Source organism: Plectropomus leopardus, chromosome 19 (assembly GCF_008729295.1).
Source record: "Plectropomus leopardus isolate mb chromosome 19, YSFRI_Pleo_2.0, whole genome shotgun sequence".
In the NCBI taxonomy this organism is placed as follows: Eukaryota; Metazoa; Chordata; class Actinopteri; order Perciformes; family Serranidae; genus Plectropomus; species Plectropomus leopardus.
The window spans coordinates 5,560,785-5,577,290 of record NC_056481.1 but is presented as its reverse complement, the minus strand read 5'-3'; the positions used below and the strand labels follow the sequence as shown (position 1 = coordinate 5,577,290).

General features: G+C 37.7%; 3 protein-coding genes across 4 annotated transcripts in view; 1 reads left to right on the top strand and 2 right to left on the bottom strand.

The window, feature by feature from the left end:
• Positions 1–3,447: 3,447 nt before the first annotated feature.
• cntd1 (cyclin N-terminal domain containing 1) lies at positions 3,448–7,138 on the bottom strand. Its single transcript, XM_042507847.1, is given in 8 exon segments — positions 3,448–3,561; positions 3,731–3,827; positions 4,489–4,633; positions 5,466–5,487; positions 5,489–5,629; positions 5,709–5,880; positions 5,968–6,043; positions 6,970–7,138. Coding segments are annotated over 8 exon segments (936 nt in total).
• Positions 7,139–7,304: 166 nt separating this feature from the next.
• On the top strand, positions 7,305–9,191 carry LOC121958741 (cytochrome c oxidase assembly factor 3 homolog, mitochondrial). The gene is made up of 2 exons (XM_042507848.1): positions 7,305–7,675; positions 8,605–9,191. The coding sequence occupies exons 1-2, from the start codon at positions 7,480–7,482 to the stop codon at positions 8,706–8,708; spliced, it is 300 nt and encodes a 99-aa protein (XP_042363782.1). The 5' UTR covers positions 7,305–7,479; the 3' UTR covers positions 8,709–9,191.
• A 1,258-nt stretch (positions 9,192–10,449) lies between these two features.
• wnk4a (WNK lysine deficient protein kinase 4a) overlaps positions 10,450–16,506 on the bottom strand; it is a 56,871-nt gene continuing 50,814 nt past the window's right edge. For both annotated transcript variants that reach the window (XM_042507731.1, XM_042507732.1), the window contains 4 exons: positions 15,318–15,930; positions 13,613–13,818; positions 13,437–13,531; positions 10,450–12,746 (listed from right to left, as the gene is read on the bottom strand). In XM_042507731.1, coding sequence (XP_042363665.1) covers positions 12,744–12,746; positions 13,437–13,531; positions 13,613–13,818; positions 15,318–15,930 — 917 coding nt within the window. In that variant the 3' untranslated portion in view covers positions 10,450–12,743. The remainder of the gene's footprint in view (positions 12,747–13,436; positions 13,532–13,612; positions 13,819–15,317; positions 15,931–16,506) is intronic.

The following is a 16,506-nucleotide window of genomic DNA, read 5'->3' as shown; positions in this document are numbered from 1 at the left end:
ACGCCCGGCCTCTCCACCCAGAAGTAGCCTCTACAGAAGTTGCCCTCTGGTCGTCATCATGGAGGACTGCGCTACCACTGACGCGCTGCAGTCGTCCATTGAGGGCACCGTTGGACAACTAGATAATCTGGATGATGTGATGACGATTAGTGATATCACAGAGCCACTACACGAGGAAGAATGTCAAGGAGCCGAGGGAGGGGCTACCGCAGATGCCCAAAACATCGAGTCACCGAACGACAGCAACAAAGAGATTGTATACAGAACCATAAAAAGGTGAGCATATGATAGCAAAGTCTAAAAGATTTCTGTTCAAAACTGATTTTGTTGCTTTTCTTAAGTTTTATTTAATCTACCAAACAGCCTTTCTTCAGTTTTTTTTTTATCTCTCTAACAGCCTTGCTTTTTAATGATACACTGAATAGCTAAGGCTGATTATCAGCTTATATAGCGGATATAACTGTACAGTAAACTTATTGAATTGTGCTTATGAAGTCAAAAATCATCTTTCAAGATGTTTATCAAACTAGATGAAAGTTCTCAGGTGCATTATGCTGATTCAGATATGTATGAAAGGCTTAAATGTACAGTTCACCCCAAATCAAAAATACATATTTTTACTCCTACCTGTAGTGCTATCTATCAAACTAGATTGTTTTGGTCTAAGGTGCAGTGTTGGCGATATCAGCCGGTTCTCATTCTGAACTCATGAAATAGTGCTGCTTTGTCAATGCTTTTGGAGTAAGTGTGTGACACCACCAGACATCTTTACGACTGATATCGCCAACACTCTGCACCTCACACCAAAACAATCTAGACTGATAAATAGCATTACAGCAGGAGGCAAAAGATGTATTCTGGATTTTGCAGATGAAGTGGACCTTCAAGGTATAAACTCTTCCTAAATTTTACTTGTGTTGTCTCCTTCTGTCTGTAGGTTATTAGGTGAGTCATCTGATGAGGACGAAGAGGACCAGTGTCGAATTTGCCACAGTGGCTATAGTTCACCAACCAACCCGCTGATATCACCTTGCCTGTGTTTAGGAAGTCTGCATTTCATTCACCTCGACTGCCTGAAGAGATGGACACGGTCAAGAATCAGGTCAGGTAAGTAACTATTGATGATCATCTGACAGATCAACAAAGCAGTTAGATTCTATTACGCCGACCGCGAAAAAAAAATCCTCAAGAGGCTGAATGCAAAAGGGTATTCATTGATCATGATTAATATGTGCTGTATTCTGTATTCAATTTTCCAGGGGCAGGGCCCTACACTATCCGAAAGTGTGAACTTTGTATGGGATGGCTGGATCTGGACCGGGACATGTTGGACATCAGGGAATATTACTTGGAACAACGGCTTCAAGTAAACTGAGACTGAGAGTCACCCAATGGACAAATTAGGGTTGAAAAATGAATTCTGAACGTACTGTATGACAGCACTTTTGCTCCCTCCTGCTTTAGATGGATGACATCTCTGGTCTGTTAAATCTGGGAGAAGCAGCTCGAGTGTTGAACATCAGCACAGTGACAGACTCCAGCCTAAACCCCACGGTAACTATACCCTCTTGAAGCGTATGATTGTTTAACATATTCAACATAGCACTGAACAAAATGCGTTGTGTAGGACGTAGTACAGGATAAATTAGTACATAAGTCAGACCAAATGCAGCTCATCACCAGAAGAAAATGTTGGCATTGTACATCTCTGGAAACCATGACCACGTCACATTTGCATGTTCTTACAAATCATAATTAACATTTCTAAAGCAACGTAGTATCAAATTGACTTCATCACTGGAACGGGGAGGGGATGGCGTATCACCTAGGCGAGACGTCTGCCAGCTGCTGTCCACTGTTCAAGACCAACAAACAATGATATCTCTTCTTTTTCTCTTCTCTGCTCTGCTCTAGTTCCTGTAGCTTTTTAGGCACAAAACATGGATGTTGTTTCAGTACCTGTCTCTGTGTTTCCAACGGCTTTTCAGCCCTAAAGGTTGTGTCTTTTCACTACTTATGGCTGTTTTCCTTGTGCCAATTTAACTTCCAAATGATGGTGTTTTTAGAGATCCATTGCTGTCTATCCTGTTGCTTTTAAGCCTCAAACATCAGTGTTTTTGGCAACCCATGACTGTTTTTTGCAGCTTTTTAGTCCTGAAATGCAGGTATTTTTTAGTGACCAGTAACTTTGTTTGGCAGCTTTTAGCCCCCAAATGTGGCTGTGTTTTAATGACCCATCACTGTGTTCTGCAGCTATTAGCCCCCACAGATAGGTGTTTCTTACCTATTTGTGGCTGTTTTTCCTGCAATTTTATAGCCACCAAACATGGGTGTTTTTTAAGCGAACGCTGGCAGTTTTTCCAGTGGATTTTTAGCCCTCAAATGAGGATGTATTTTAGCCACCTGTGGCTGTTTTTCCGACTGCTTTTATAGAAACCAAACATGGGTGTCTTTTAGCAACTAGTAGCTGTTTTTCCAGAGACCTATTAGCCCCGAAATGTGAGTTTTTTAGCTGACTGTTTTTTCAGCTGATTTTTAGCCCCCATACAAGAGTGTCTTATCGCACCCCATCATTTTTTTCTAGCAGAGATGCTGCCACCACAATTGTTTTTTACTGGGACATTGCTGGTATTTCACCGGGGATTGTGTGCCAAAACCAGGTATTTTAAGCCAAATGTTTTCCTAACTTTTACATGCAAATTACGTGCAAATGTAATGAATCCCTGACTTACAGAAACGTACAGTATCAACATTTATTCTGGCCGTTGAATTGATAGATTTGATGAAGGTTATGGTTTTGACAATATCCTATTACTTATTTATTTGTCCCAAGTTAAAATCTTGTTTTCAGGTTCCAAACATTTTTAAATAGTCTGTGGTAAACTTGTTTAAAATGATAATAGATTTTTTTTTGGGACGGGGTTTTAAATTGGATTATTAATTCTGTCCTCAGATTCAGAGAGCCGAGTTGCTTATCACACAAATGAGGATGATCCAGGGGAGAATCGCAGAGAGGAGGAGCCCCTCACCAGACTCATCTGTGGCTTGATCTTCTGACATACTTGTCTTTTTATTTCACATCTTGGCTGATGTGTAACTAAACACTAAGTATATCAATAAACCACTGTGCATCTATTTCGTGTGAGCTGATCAATGTGGCACAAAAATAGTAAAAGCAGTGGAGATATACAGCATATTAGGATTAAGTTATTGTTTTATATAATATTATTACATTTATCATCCCAACATTCAGTGAGTGTTTTGAGAGTGAGTCAGTCTTTTTGCACCATTTCACTACATTAGATATTTCTCTTTGTTCTGTTTCATGTTTTAATCAAATAATTTCACACAGACACACATGTTCTGCACCAACTTCTACGACTACAAGTTCAACTTCACTATAAACAGCAAAAGTATGAAGCAGAATTCAGAGGAGAAGTAGAAAACTCAGGTCGATGTTAAAGGGGAACTGGTTCTGACAATGTGCATCAATGTTACGTGAACAAAATCGCTGATGCTCCTCTTTGAGATTCCTGTGATGTGGCTCAGTTCTTCCACAACCTGCAATACATATTAGGAGTAGGCCTACATAAAAACTGTATCAAATGTTTAACTTAACTTGGATAAAGTAGATTACTTGAAATGTTTTTATATGGCTGCATACTGTACACAATTTCAAGATTTTAAAAACGGTTTTAGATACATATTAAACTTATAAGACGTGTTTCACCTGTTCCCATTTTCTGACATAGAGGATGAACACAGCCACGGCGATGACACCAACACCGAGAAGCATGCAGTCTTCAGTCACTGTCACAAACTGTTCTCTGTTTAAAGATGTTTAGGATCAAAGCAGCTAAAATCAATATTTTATGTTCATAATGGATCAAATGACTGTGTAAAAAGAAACAGGTTGCTGGTATGACCCCAGAGAATAATCATGCAGCTCTTCAATTCTCCTATTTTACAACATCTTTATGCTTGTTTTTATGATTTACCGGCTGACAAATTTCTTGTTTTATTGTCCAGTCTTTTAGCGTTGTTTTAGGCCACAGAAAGCACCTGCTTTCAGTTAAAAAGCTCTGAAAACTCACTGTGCACAACCTGCCAAGCACCGGACAGAGAACAAAAGTATGAGGCTAGTGGAGCATTTAGCAACCAAAGAGATATTCCCCTCATGAGCAAGCAAGGGTTAAAGTTATGTTCAAGTGGCCAAAAAAAGGATTGCATGTTTAATAACTGTCACACCAACAGTAAGAGGTTGTATTCACTGTCATAATTTAACAGCTGTATATGTCACAGGCGGGGGACCGAGGCATGACAAACATTATGACGCAAGACAAAGTTTTAAACCAAAACAACAAGAGCAGTTATCAGCTGGTCCTAGTCGCCAAAACTGCCAATCAAGCAGCTCATCCACTCTAATATGACAGTAACCACCTCGACAAAACTAATTAGAGAATGTGGTTTAAAAGAGAGCTGTAATACCTCTGTTCTCCGGGTGGGTCCATACACTGGGTGGTCGTCACTAACAAGGACTCGTAGATGGCTGTCCTCTGAAGGCTGACGAACTGGAGGACGTGGTGGCACAGTTGATACAGGCGCTCCACAGGGATGGACGGCTCATTGTGTCCTACAAAAATTTAGTCATCTCGTTCAAGGTCAGCACAGCTGTTTGGTGGATGTGACTGAATTATCTTCACAGAAATAATTCTGCCCAATTTTTGTTACATCCTGATCCTAACAGAAAAATGACTTTGCATCAGTCAATAAATAAATCTTCAGATAAATGTAAATTTAAAAAACAAAACAAAACAGGAAAAACACACCAGGATATCAAAAAGAAAGAATATATAACTGCTAAAATATATGAAGAAAAATATGAATAAATAAAATAATAAATTAAGACAAGTGAAATTAATATGGAAATAACTGATAAATGTATAAATAAATACAGGAATAAATAAACACAAATACAAAAATATATAAAAGAATAAATGAATGCTGGAATAAATACAGAAATATATAAATATAGAAAATTCTAAATTGATTTAAAAAGTGTAATAAATATGGAAATAAACAGATAAATGAATAAATGCATAAAATGTGATAATTAAACAAATACATTCATATCTTGAATTAATTTTCAATTTTTTTTTTACAGCTAAATCTATTAATTAATGTATTTCTGTATCTGTATGTTGATGAGGTAGGATGTTCTCAACTCTGCATTTATTCCTTTATTCATGCATTTATTTATTTCAATGTCTGTTTGAGTATTTAGTTAATCTTTTACTTATTTAATTCTGTTTTTATTTATTTTATTTTACATTTATTTATTTATTTATTTATTTATTTATTTATATTTATTTATTTATTTATGTATTTATTTATTTATTTATTGATACTTAAGTTGATTTTTGTCCACCATAAAAGTTGCTCTGTGTTGAAATATGATATCTTACCAAGAACCTCCAGAAGGATTTCCCACATGCGTCAGTGGATTAGGAGTATTTAGTCTGAATTCAAGCCCTTTCAGGACCATCAGCTCTGATTCCAGGACAGTCTGCTTGGAAACACTGAGGCCAACTGAATGCAGAAAGCGTACAGCAGTGTTGTTGTTGATTATCTAAAAAAAAGTGAAAAGAAATGTATGAGGATTTTTGTATTTCTGATCATGGCATATTGAAACTAATAATCAGACTTACATGGCTATGCAAAGACAGCTTGCTTGCCAGTTGCAGGCAGGAGAAGACGATGAGGGGGAATTTGTCCTTGAGCTTGTCAAACACAGCATCCTCATAACTTCCTGGTTGATCCGCGGCTGCACCTTGAGGTGTGGGTGTGGTCAATAAATCTGTAAGGTGCTTGACCATGAACCTGGAGGGAGACAATTATTCAAGCAAAGGCTAAACAAACATCACACTGGGTGTGGTGGGGAAAAGCAAACGTACTGCTCCTTCTTACCTTTGAAGTAATTCAACGGCATGGTATCCAGCCAGCGGATCAAGTCTTAGTTCTTTGGTTATCAGGAAGATGTATTCTGAGTGTCACAAGAGAAGGACGCAGGGTGTTGGCAAAAGCACAAAGAATAAATAAATAAATAAAAGAATAGAGTTAATAGACTATCGGAGCATACAAAATACCTCTAAGTAAAGGAACTTGAACATGTAAGACATGCAATGCATGCAAAACTACTTTGCAGATTCAGGCTATTAATAGAAAATATAAATCAACTTATAAATAGTTAATTAAGAGGAAACACACATTCTGCAAAGAGCAGGTATTAATCCAGCTACAGGCTAGTTAAGAATCAAAAATACTACATAAAAAACTGATGGTTTACCTGGATGTCATAAAGAGAAATTGACTTTTTCTTTTAAAGAGATATATTACCTCAGTAAAAAAACAAACCAAGAAAAATGAAATAAAATAAATAAATAATACTAATACTACTAAAAAAAAATGAATGCTACTATGACTACCACCACCACTACTACTACTACTACTACTACCAATAATAATAATAATTAATTAATTTAATAAAGAGAACTAAATGAAATATACTATACTATCATAATAAATAAATAAATAAAATTAATTGAAAGTTTTAATTGAAAACAAAATTATTATAATACTACTATTACCACTACTACTACTTCTACTACTACTGCTGCTAATAGTAATAATAAATTAATGCATTCAGAATTAAGAAAAATATTAATAAGACGAAAAAAAGAAATAAAATAAATACATTAACACAGTATATTCACACACAAATAGAGAAATGTATTGTCTTTCCAAATAACGGTTATAAATTTAAACCCGTATGAAAATATATTTGGCTCATACGCATTTAAGACCGTAGCTTTGTGCCCCTTAATTATTAATTTTCCCCCAAAATGGTGTTTGTTAGCAAGCTAAACTACTATAAAGAGTTGAGCTAACGTTAAAATTAACGTTACTCACCCATTAGTCTTTTATCTTTGAAGTTTCCGCTGCATTTTGACAAACTGTTGAGATTATCTTTGTTACTTTTGTTGAGATTAGCAAGAAAATCTGTGAGCAGGTCGACGGAAATTTCTCGAAACTTGAAGTGTACACTGTCACTCGGCGAACTAAATAATCTTTTCGCCATTTTAATACACTGTCTAACGCTCTTTGGGCACAAAAAGTTACATTTATAAACAAATTGTTGTCAAAAATGAAGCTGAAAACCCGAAACGAACCGTTGTGTTTTTTTCACAAGATGGCGCTATTCGACCGTTTTTACCGTTAGACCGACTCTCACAGTAGGAACCATAGATGTTACCGAGGGGTTCATTTTGATGTAGCACAATTTTGGTGCACGGCGCAGATCTGACAACACATGGATGGGTTGCTCACAGTTAAAATAAACGCCTCATCAGTTAGCAGATCGTTTAAAACACAGCTGCTCGCGTAACTGCTGTGAAACAACCCCACTAACTGACCGCAGACATGGCCGACAAGACGCCGAAGGAGTCCGATGCCCGCGTTGCCACCAGGATAGACCCCACAAAGGAGGGTTTATCGAACGAGCAGCTGCATTTTATCCGGCAGGTAGAGCTCGAGCAGTGGAAGAAGAAGACGCAGAAGCTGCGGACGCGAAATGTAGTGACGGGACTCGCCATCGGAGCTCTGGTTCTGGGGATCTGTATCCTTGGCATGCGCACTAACGTCAACACAAGGTGAACTATGTAACGTTAGCTTAGCATGCTAACGCTACTCAGGAGTTCCCAAGTGTTAAAATAACACAATATAAAAGCACCGACGCAACTTTATCTCCTCGTTTTGTTAATGATAGTTAAATTTCGTAGATGTCACGTAACTTACAAGTCAACGCGTAGAAATATTGCCGTTAACTGGATGCTAACATGTTAGCAGAAAGTTCCAGGTGAAGTGAGCGTTAACTGTGAAGGTGGTTTGGATCACTTTAACGATGAACAACACATGTGAAATGCTGCGTTTTTAAAAAATCTGCGGGTGAATAGTTAATTTGTGTTTTTCACTGCATACCTAAAATATACAGAAATACAGCTTTTGTAGGCAGGAAACGAAAGGTGAACCACGGTCAGTGTACCTGAGGTCTTCCTGGTGTCACAGCTCCTGAATGCGTCAGATGCTTAAAACTTATAACACTGAGCTGTCCCGGTAAGAGCCCAGTTTTTTCTTCTTATTAACATATTAACATTTTGGAAGCGTAGAAAATGGAAACAAGGCGATGAGCAACGAAAGAGGGAAAATCAGCAAAATATTTGTGGAAAAATACAAGAAAATGACCTGAAAATGTGTTAAATAAATAAACAAATAAATAAAAGAAAAGTAATAAATACTTGAAAAACTTTTTGGGGGTTGGTTGTGGGTTTCTACATTTTGTTAAGCGCTTTCCCAGTATAATACAATACAATTCATCATCACTTCTCCTCTCAGAATGACTTTACAAAAACATTTAAACACACATAGCAAAATGTTTTTTATTTTTAAGCAAATTTAATACAAACACCTGACTGAAACATAGCTTTTCATGTTAAATCTTACTTCTTGCTGTGAGTTATTTGCCTTAACCACTTGCTCCCTCGCTAGACGGCTACACATTTTACTCCGTCTCTCAGGAGCGGATCATGGATGAAATCGATGAGGAGGCCAAGCAAGCAAGACTGCAGGGGCCAAAGACCGGTGCCAACTGAGACGCACGTGTCGCCCGTCTGTCGTTGGACTGTGTGTCTGTTCTGCACTTAACTGAGACGGGACTTATGTGGACACTGAAGCCACTGAATTATATTCCAAGGCTGGCCGCTGCTTTTCATGTGGACACAGCGGTGGACTCTGTTTTGTGTTGATTGTGAAGGTTAATTGTGAGGTTCTGCTGCTGACTTATTGCTTGATGTGTCTTGATTTTGATTGTCAGTGGAGGGGACTAATCCACTGACCTTGCATGCTACTCAAAAGGCCCACACTGTAGTGTAATTACAACCCTTACTGAACAGGTTTTCAGCCCTGATCATGTGAAATGCACACAGGGGGGAGAGAATATCCTAAATTTCAGTCAACAGTGGCCTTTAACAGCAGAGAGTGGCGGTGACACTGCTGAAATGACACACGGATCAACCTGTTCAAACATTTATGTTGAGAAAGTGATGCTTTGTAAAATAAAAATATAATGTATTTGACTTTTTTTTAACATAATTATGTCTCTGTAGCTATTTATGTGAGACTGAGCGAAGCAGTAAAGATGACAAAAAAGAGGCGTGGTATTTACAATTGCATTTTATTTTTGTCAAAATTTAATATATGGAGTCTGATCTAACCACCAAATCTCGAGAGTAAAAATATAAAATAAGACATTGTAAGGGAAAAGGCACAGATTCAGCATGGCAGGACAGTAGCAGCTTCAGAAAGCAATACAATTATATATTTACATTCAGAATTTTTCTTTGAATATATTACCAACTTTGGAAAAATCTTACAGGAAAGTTCCTTTGCCAGAAGATTCAGTGTGTGGTGTGATTTGTTTTTTTTATAAGGCAACAGCTACACATTCACAGCTTCTCTATATCCCACATCGTACTCACTGTTTGTGGGAGCGTAGATCGTCGTTACTGTGATTACTGGGGAATATTCTCTACCTCCCTTGTCAAAAATAACAGCTCTTCCTCGAAGTGAACACAGTTTCATCCACAAATGTGTTAAAATGATTGAAAACAAACGTTACTAAAGTGCACAAGGTGCTTGATCTACGGAACAAGCGATGATTTTTGCTCGAGCGAGAATTAATGTTGCTGACGTTTAGTTAACTTGTAAACATGATCTATAAATGCACTCTACTATATACACATGTACAGTCAACAGGAAAGCCAGTAGTCTAAAATCTAGGCAGATTTTTCACAACTTATCAATGCAGAGAAATCATTTTTTTAATGTGAAACCAGCTATAATATTTGAAAGATGATGTGTGATGGCTGAGCAAAAAGGGTTTTTTTGCATCATAGTTTCCCTAGTTAGGGAAAATTTTCTTTCTCCTGAAGCATGCCAACGTTTATAAATAGCGTCTGGCTAAAGCATTAAAGGACTAGTTCAGAGTTTTTTTTTAGGTACAAAACGCCAGCTTTGAGACGCAGGATTGAGTCTGACATGGAAGCTGAGCAATGTGCTGCTTTGGAGGGAGCAGCAGCAACATTTATGTTCGCCCCCTAAAAAAGTCCCACCTAAAAATAACAATATCAGTTGAGGTGTATGCTATATTTAGAATATTTTCACTGCTTTACCTTACTGCCAGACAGTGATTTCAAACTGGAAAATGAAGCCATTATATTGCTCTCTTAAAGCCAGACTCCATTGAGAAAAACAGTGATTTAATATCGCTGAACACAGGAGCTGCTGGTCTACATCTGCCTCCATCTGTTATTTTGTGTGTGTTACTGTGTGAGTTTTGTGTTTAAAATGGTTACTTTGGTTTCACCAAAGTCACACACTATCCCAAACTAACTGATTGAAGCAGCTGTAGGCCGGTAAACATCATGATCAGGTTGTTAAAATTGCTGTTTTAGTCAATGGAGTCTGGTCGTGTTTTGTGGTGAATTGAAGTCAAAATGGGCGGTCTGATGGAAAAGTAAAGCAGTAAAAATACTCCTAATATAGAATACACTTAAACTGATATTTATTTCTTTTTGGGTCGGACTTTTTTAAGGTGGCTAAAGCTGTTTTGCTGACCCCAACCACAGCAGTACATGTCAGTACTCCTGTCTGCTTCTCCAAACCGGGGACGTGCTGACTGACATCTACTGTTTGTAATACACTAAACACGTAGTAAGTACCCCAAACAACCCCACTTAATAAAATCTGAACTATCCCTTTAACATTTCACATGTATGCATTAATACAGGGTTCCCACATCATGAAATTCCTGGAAAATATATGAAATTCGAAAAATTATTTTCCAGGTTCTGGACATTGTCTGGAATTAACAAACTGTTTTAGATATTTAAAAAAATGTTCTTAAATATTTTAAAAAGCCTAGAGTAATGCAAATTTGGTCCCAGCATTACTAATTTAAAATCTACTGCTGCGCTGTGTGACCGTTGAAACATCACTCGAATCACGTGATAGAAAAAGACCAGACAGGCATCGGGTCGTTGCTAAGGCCGCCAATGTTTTAACAAGCGAGTAAAGTTAGCAGCGCCAGCAGTTTGCACAGGAAGTGTGTTAAATAATGTATACAGGGTTCATACAAGGTGCTTAAATTTGGCACTCAGAAATTTAAATACTGGAATATTTTGAAAATCACACATTTTTTTAACTCAAAAAAAGTACTTGAATTAAATTGAAAGAACCGAAAAATAAATGATTTCATGAAACAATTAGAAAACTGTTTGAAATTAGAAAAAGGATAACCAGCTAATTAATAGTAAGTTATATTTTAGGTCCTGATAACATGTGTTTCCTCCCTTTTCTTGCATTTACACATTTTTTTGCAACAGATGGTTGTGGAGAAAACTAATCACCCTTGAAAATAAAAAATGAGTGCTTGAAAAAGTAGTTTAAGTCCTTGTATTTGACATGTCTGTACAAGGCCTGTCTACTCATTAGAAACTACTTAAATAAAGTCATGGAAATGGACTGATGTTTTGAAAATTGATTGGTAAAACTGTGGGAACCCTGTTTATATAAATATATTCTTATTGTGCTCCTTCACAATGTGAGAAAAAATCATTTTGACTACATTTTCAAATGTCAAGGCTGAGTCTAGAGAACATACGTCATCCTATAAGGTGTCAAAATCACTAAAGTAACAAGATGTACAACAACAAAATGTCTCCATAATACATAAAAAATCAGAGTATATTCACTGTGCAGTCAGCAGGTGCTGAGAAATCATCAACAAACTACAGCAAAGGAGTCGCGAGATTATCCGGAAATGTCGTTGTGTGTGCGACAACGGTCAGAAGTGTCAGAGCCTCGCTGTGGTTCACATTAATGCGCTCACATTGATTAACGGCAGTGATTCAGACGAGCAGGAAAACAGAAACCATCTTCATTCTGGGTCAAAGTCGGAGTAAAGTGCCACAAACTCTGCAGCACTTTGGACCGTCGCTTGACTGCGTTAATGCTAAAAGCTCAGAGAAAACGTTTCAAAGTAGAAGGGTACTCCCGAGAGTTCAGACCTCCGCCAAGGCCAAATGCCTTTTCTCACAATGTTGACAAAAAGTGAAAAATAAAGTGTGTATCTGCCCCATGATTCAGATCCACTACAGAATTTAAATGGGTTCCTTCTTGGCCCATGTTCCCACAAAGTTTGATGAAAATCTGGCTTGTAGTTTTTCTGCTGACAAACCGAAGACACAACCTCCTCTGTGGATTTTTTGCAAAGTAATGTTGCAGCTGGGACTGAAACTGTTTCATCTTGAACCGTTGGGTCTGACAGTTTGGCGTTTTCTAACATGAACCGGTTTAAACTGTATTCTGTTGTTTGGCTACAACAAATGCATCAATTCGACGGCGGGCTGAAAACTGTTGCAGTTCCTGTGTGAATCCAGCTTTACTGAGGACAGTTTCTATATTTACACGTTGAGGTAAATGAGCACTGGCAGCAGTTTGGGAAGCAGTTTGCTGATTGGTGTGCCAGTGAAAAGTGTTAAAACGATCCAACTATAGCACGGGTTTGACCACTGCAGTCACACTTCAGATGAGGTAGTCCACATATACAGCGTGCTTGGCTGAGTTCCTTACTAGGAAAATGAAAAGAAAATGAATACAAAAAGTGAGAACAGCCTTTTTTATGGCAGAGAAAAGTTCACAAAATATATCAATAAATATGGAAAAGAAGAAAAAAACACATTTGAAAGTAAATAAATATGGAAATACATAAGAAAATGAATAAAGAAATACAAGAAAAATAAATGTCTGAATATATGTATATATATATTATATATATATATATATATATATATATATAATAATAATAAATACATAAATTATATATAAATGTATATGTTTCTTAATAAATAAATGAATAAAAAAAATATATAAAAAGGAAAATGTAAAGAGGAGTAAATTAATAAATAAAAAAATAAATAAATGTATAAACAGATATAATAGAAATAAACTCTAAATAAATACAGAAATAAACTATAAATAAATACAAGAATAAACTAATAAATAAATACACATATAGCTAAAAAAAAAAAAAGCAAAAATAAATAAAAGCTGATAATTATACGGGACATAAAATAAACATCTTAAAATCATTTTTACATTTTTGTACAACTGCATTTATTCATTTCTTATTTATGTGTCTGAATGTAAATGAGGTAAAATTTCTGTATTTATTTAATCATTTTTTCATATATTTATTTATGAAAAAATGTGTGATTTTTGTCCTACAGATATATATTTTTTTAAATTCAGTGTTCACTCACCATTCTATTAATGTCAGTGGCAAAGGTGACGCCTTTGCTTGGTTTATCCTGGGAGCCGCTGCTGCTGCCTCCGAGGGAGTTTCTCCTAATGATACCTGGGAAAACAAACATCCATCATTAACCCACTTGGACATAAGCTTGTCTTATTATTATTAAGTTTGGATATTCTCATTCACCTTGGAGCGGCAACATTTCGAGGCGCTGCAGGCTGTTCCTGCGGGACGAGTTGAAGCTGCTCCCCTTGGACAGGCGGCGCTGTCGACTGGACAGCATCGCAGCAGGAGAGACGATGCCTGGAGGAGGAATCTTCCCCATCTTCTCATACAGCTCCTCGATCTCTCTCTTCTGGGCGGCCTGCAGGGCCTGCACCTCTGTCAGGTGTCTGAACAGGGACAAAAACAGCAAATGTAAGAGGATAAGGCTCCCCTTTTGTTGCTTGAAAAGTCAGTCATGGCAGCTGTAGTCCTTGAAAGTCCTTGAAGGCATGTGGATTCAAGGAAATTAAGGCCTCATAAAGTTTGTGATTGTTGGCTAAACTTTCTTTTCTGATTCACTTATACTTGACTTGATTTTAACACAAATCTACACTAGAATCTAACATTTTCTTGGCTGATTTTTGATTATATGTAACTTTGTGTCAGTAAAATTTAAGTTCCCCAAGTCTGTGCCTTCCTAAAACTATCTGAGAGCCCCTTTTGTTAAAGTTTGTCAATATAAAGCCAGATAAAAAAAAAAACAAAAAACAAAAAAAGGTCATTTCTACCTATAAATGCAGGTGGGTAAATTTACCTCGATAGAAAACGCAGTTATTTTCGTTATTTTCATTGTTGGGATGGCAACACCTTTGTCGACTAAAGTGCACAACAGAGCAATGTCATAAGACACTGAACCTTCACTCTGAAGAAGTTTATCATTATATTATTTTATTGTCATTTTGTGAGTTTATTTCTTTATTTCTTCCATTATACTACCCTGTGTTTTAGGCTGATACATGAACGACCCTTCTACAGGTACAAGGGTCATTTATTTGTCACACCACAAAGCCTCGTACTTTGACAATCACTGCTTTCTCATAGCAGATAAATTTTACTTATTGATTTTTCAGGTATACAACGGCCCCTGGTGGTTCCAGTGTTAAAGATTTAAATATTGTATCAAACTTCTACTGCAGACATAATTCCTTGATTACTCAATTGACAGGAAAATACTGTAAAAGTATTTCGATAACCACTGGATAAAGCCCCCTAAATGTGCAGACTTGTTGCTTTTCACCGTTTGATTTTTTTGTAATTTGATTATCTTTGGGATTTGGATTATTTTCTGGACAAAACATAGTTTGAAGACAGTACCTTAGGCTGTGAGAAATTGATAAGTATCTATAGTTTATTATAACAGATTTATCTGTTTTAATAATGAAAACAACTGTTGGCTGTAGCCCAACAAAATCAATCAACAGGCCTCAGGCTCTTCTGTCAAAGAAACAATACTCATACTCTAATAAAAAAACGAAACCTTAAATGGAGATTTGTGTTCACACAGGACAGTTTTTCAGGTTTTGAAACTGAAGACTTTACCATAAAGTTGCAACGTAAAGACTGAGAGTAAAGCATGATGTTTTCATTTTGGTATAATTTTTGACTTGAAGTTTCACCAAAGATCTCTAAAGTCGTTAAAATGTGTTTAAATTGGATGTCCATGTGAATGTGAGGCCCTTGTCAAAGTCTTTAATCAACATCCTTTTTCATTCCTTTAGTCGAATCTGCCTGACGACTTCAAAAACACTTTTTCCCCCTTTTCAGTTAAAAAAACTGTTTTCCGTTTAAATTCTGTCTTTGGCACCTATTCAGTGTTGAAGTGTTTTTCTTCTGTGGTGTCACTTACTTCTCTCTGAGCTCCTGGAGCTCCTCCAGCATGTCCTCGTCGTCACTGTCGGAGTCATCGCTGCTCATGTAGGGAGTGTTGCGGTTGTAGGTCATCATCCATAAATGGTGAAGGGCGTTGCTGTACTGCGGGCTTTCTGCCGCTCCGTCCCACAGCCTCCCCTCCATCTCAGCCGCCGTCACTGAGAGCCCGCTGTCCGCAGACGTTCCCATCAGGCTCAGGCTGTACGCTCTCCTCCGGCTCCTCTTCCTCGTCCTCTGACGTTCCCCAACGACCTCCTCTTCCCCCTCCATCTCCTCCTCCTCTTCATCTTCTTCTTCTCTGTCCTCCTGCTGCTCCTGGCTCCACCCCACCTGCCCGTCAGCCTCCTGGAGGACCCCCGTGGTCGAGCCTCTGTGGGCGTGAGGGTGAGGAGGGGACATGGTGAGGGAGGTGCCCAGGCTCGTCTCAGACTCCCCCTGCTCCTCCGTGCTGCTCTCTGATGACGGGGTGCTGTCGCTGTCTGCAGGTGCAGGTGCAGCAGGTGCGGCGCCAACTGGAGCAGCGGGCGCAGAAATGTGCATGCTGGGCGTCACCTGGAATCGCCCAACGGTGACCGGTGCAGACTGGACCTCTGAAAAAACAGACAATGTTAACTTAAATGCTCTTCATACATCCTGCAGGCATTTCTGAAAACATTTTACGTCAACTTTAAAGGTCCAGTGTGTTGGATTTAGTGGCATCTAGTTGTGAGGTTGAAGAACTGAAACTTCTCACGTGTCAAAAATCATATTTTTAGGCGATTAAAAACTAATAACATATAATAATAATAGATATAAAGATTTTATTAATTTAATTTGAATCACAAAACACAAATCAGCTGTCAAAAAAGTAACTAAAGGTGACTCACAATACTCTCATAAAAACATAAATTACTTCGACATTATGTTGGTTAAATCAGTTCTACTAACTTGCAGCTCTACCTTTACTTACTCATTGTGTCCACGAATATGAAGCTGTAACATCTGGACGGCCAGTTTATATGAAAAAACAGCCAATCACTGGCTAAACAATGATTGGCCAAACAGTAGCGATTGTTCTGTAATCTGATCAGAGCGGACTGATCATCAGAACAAAGTCTCACTCTCTCATGACTTCCAAATCAAATCCAATCAATTTAAACTTTTTTTATTTAGCACCTTTCATACAA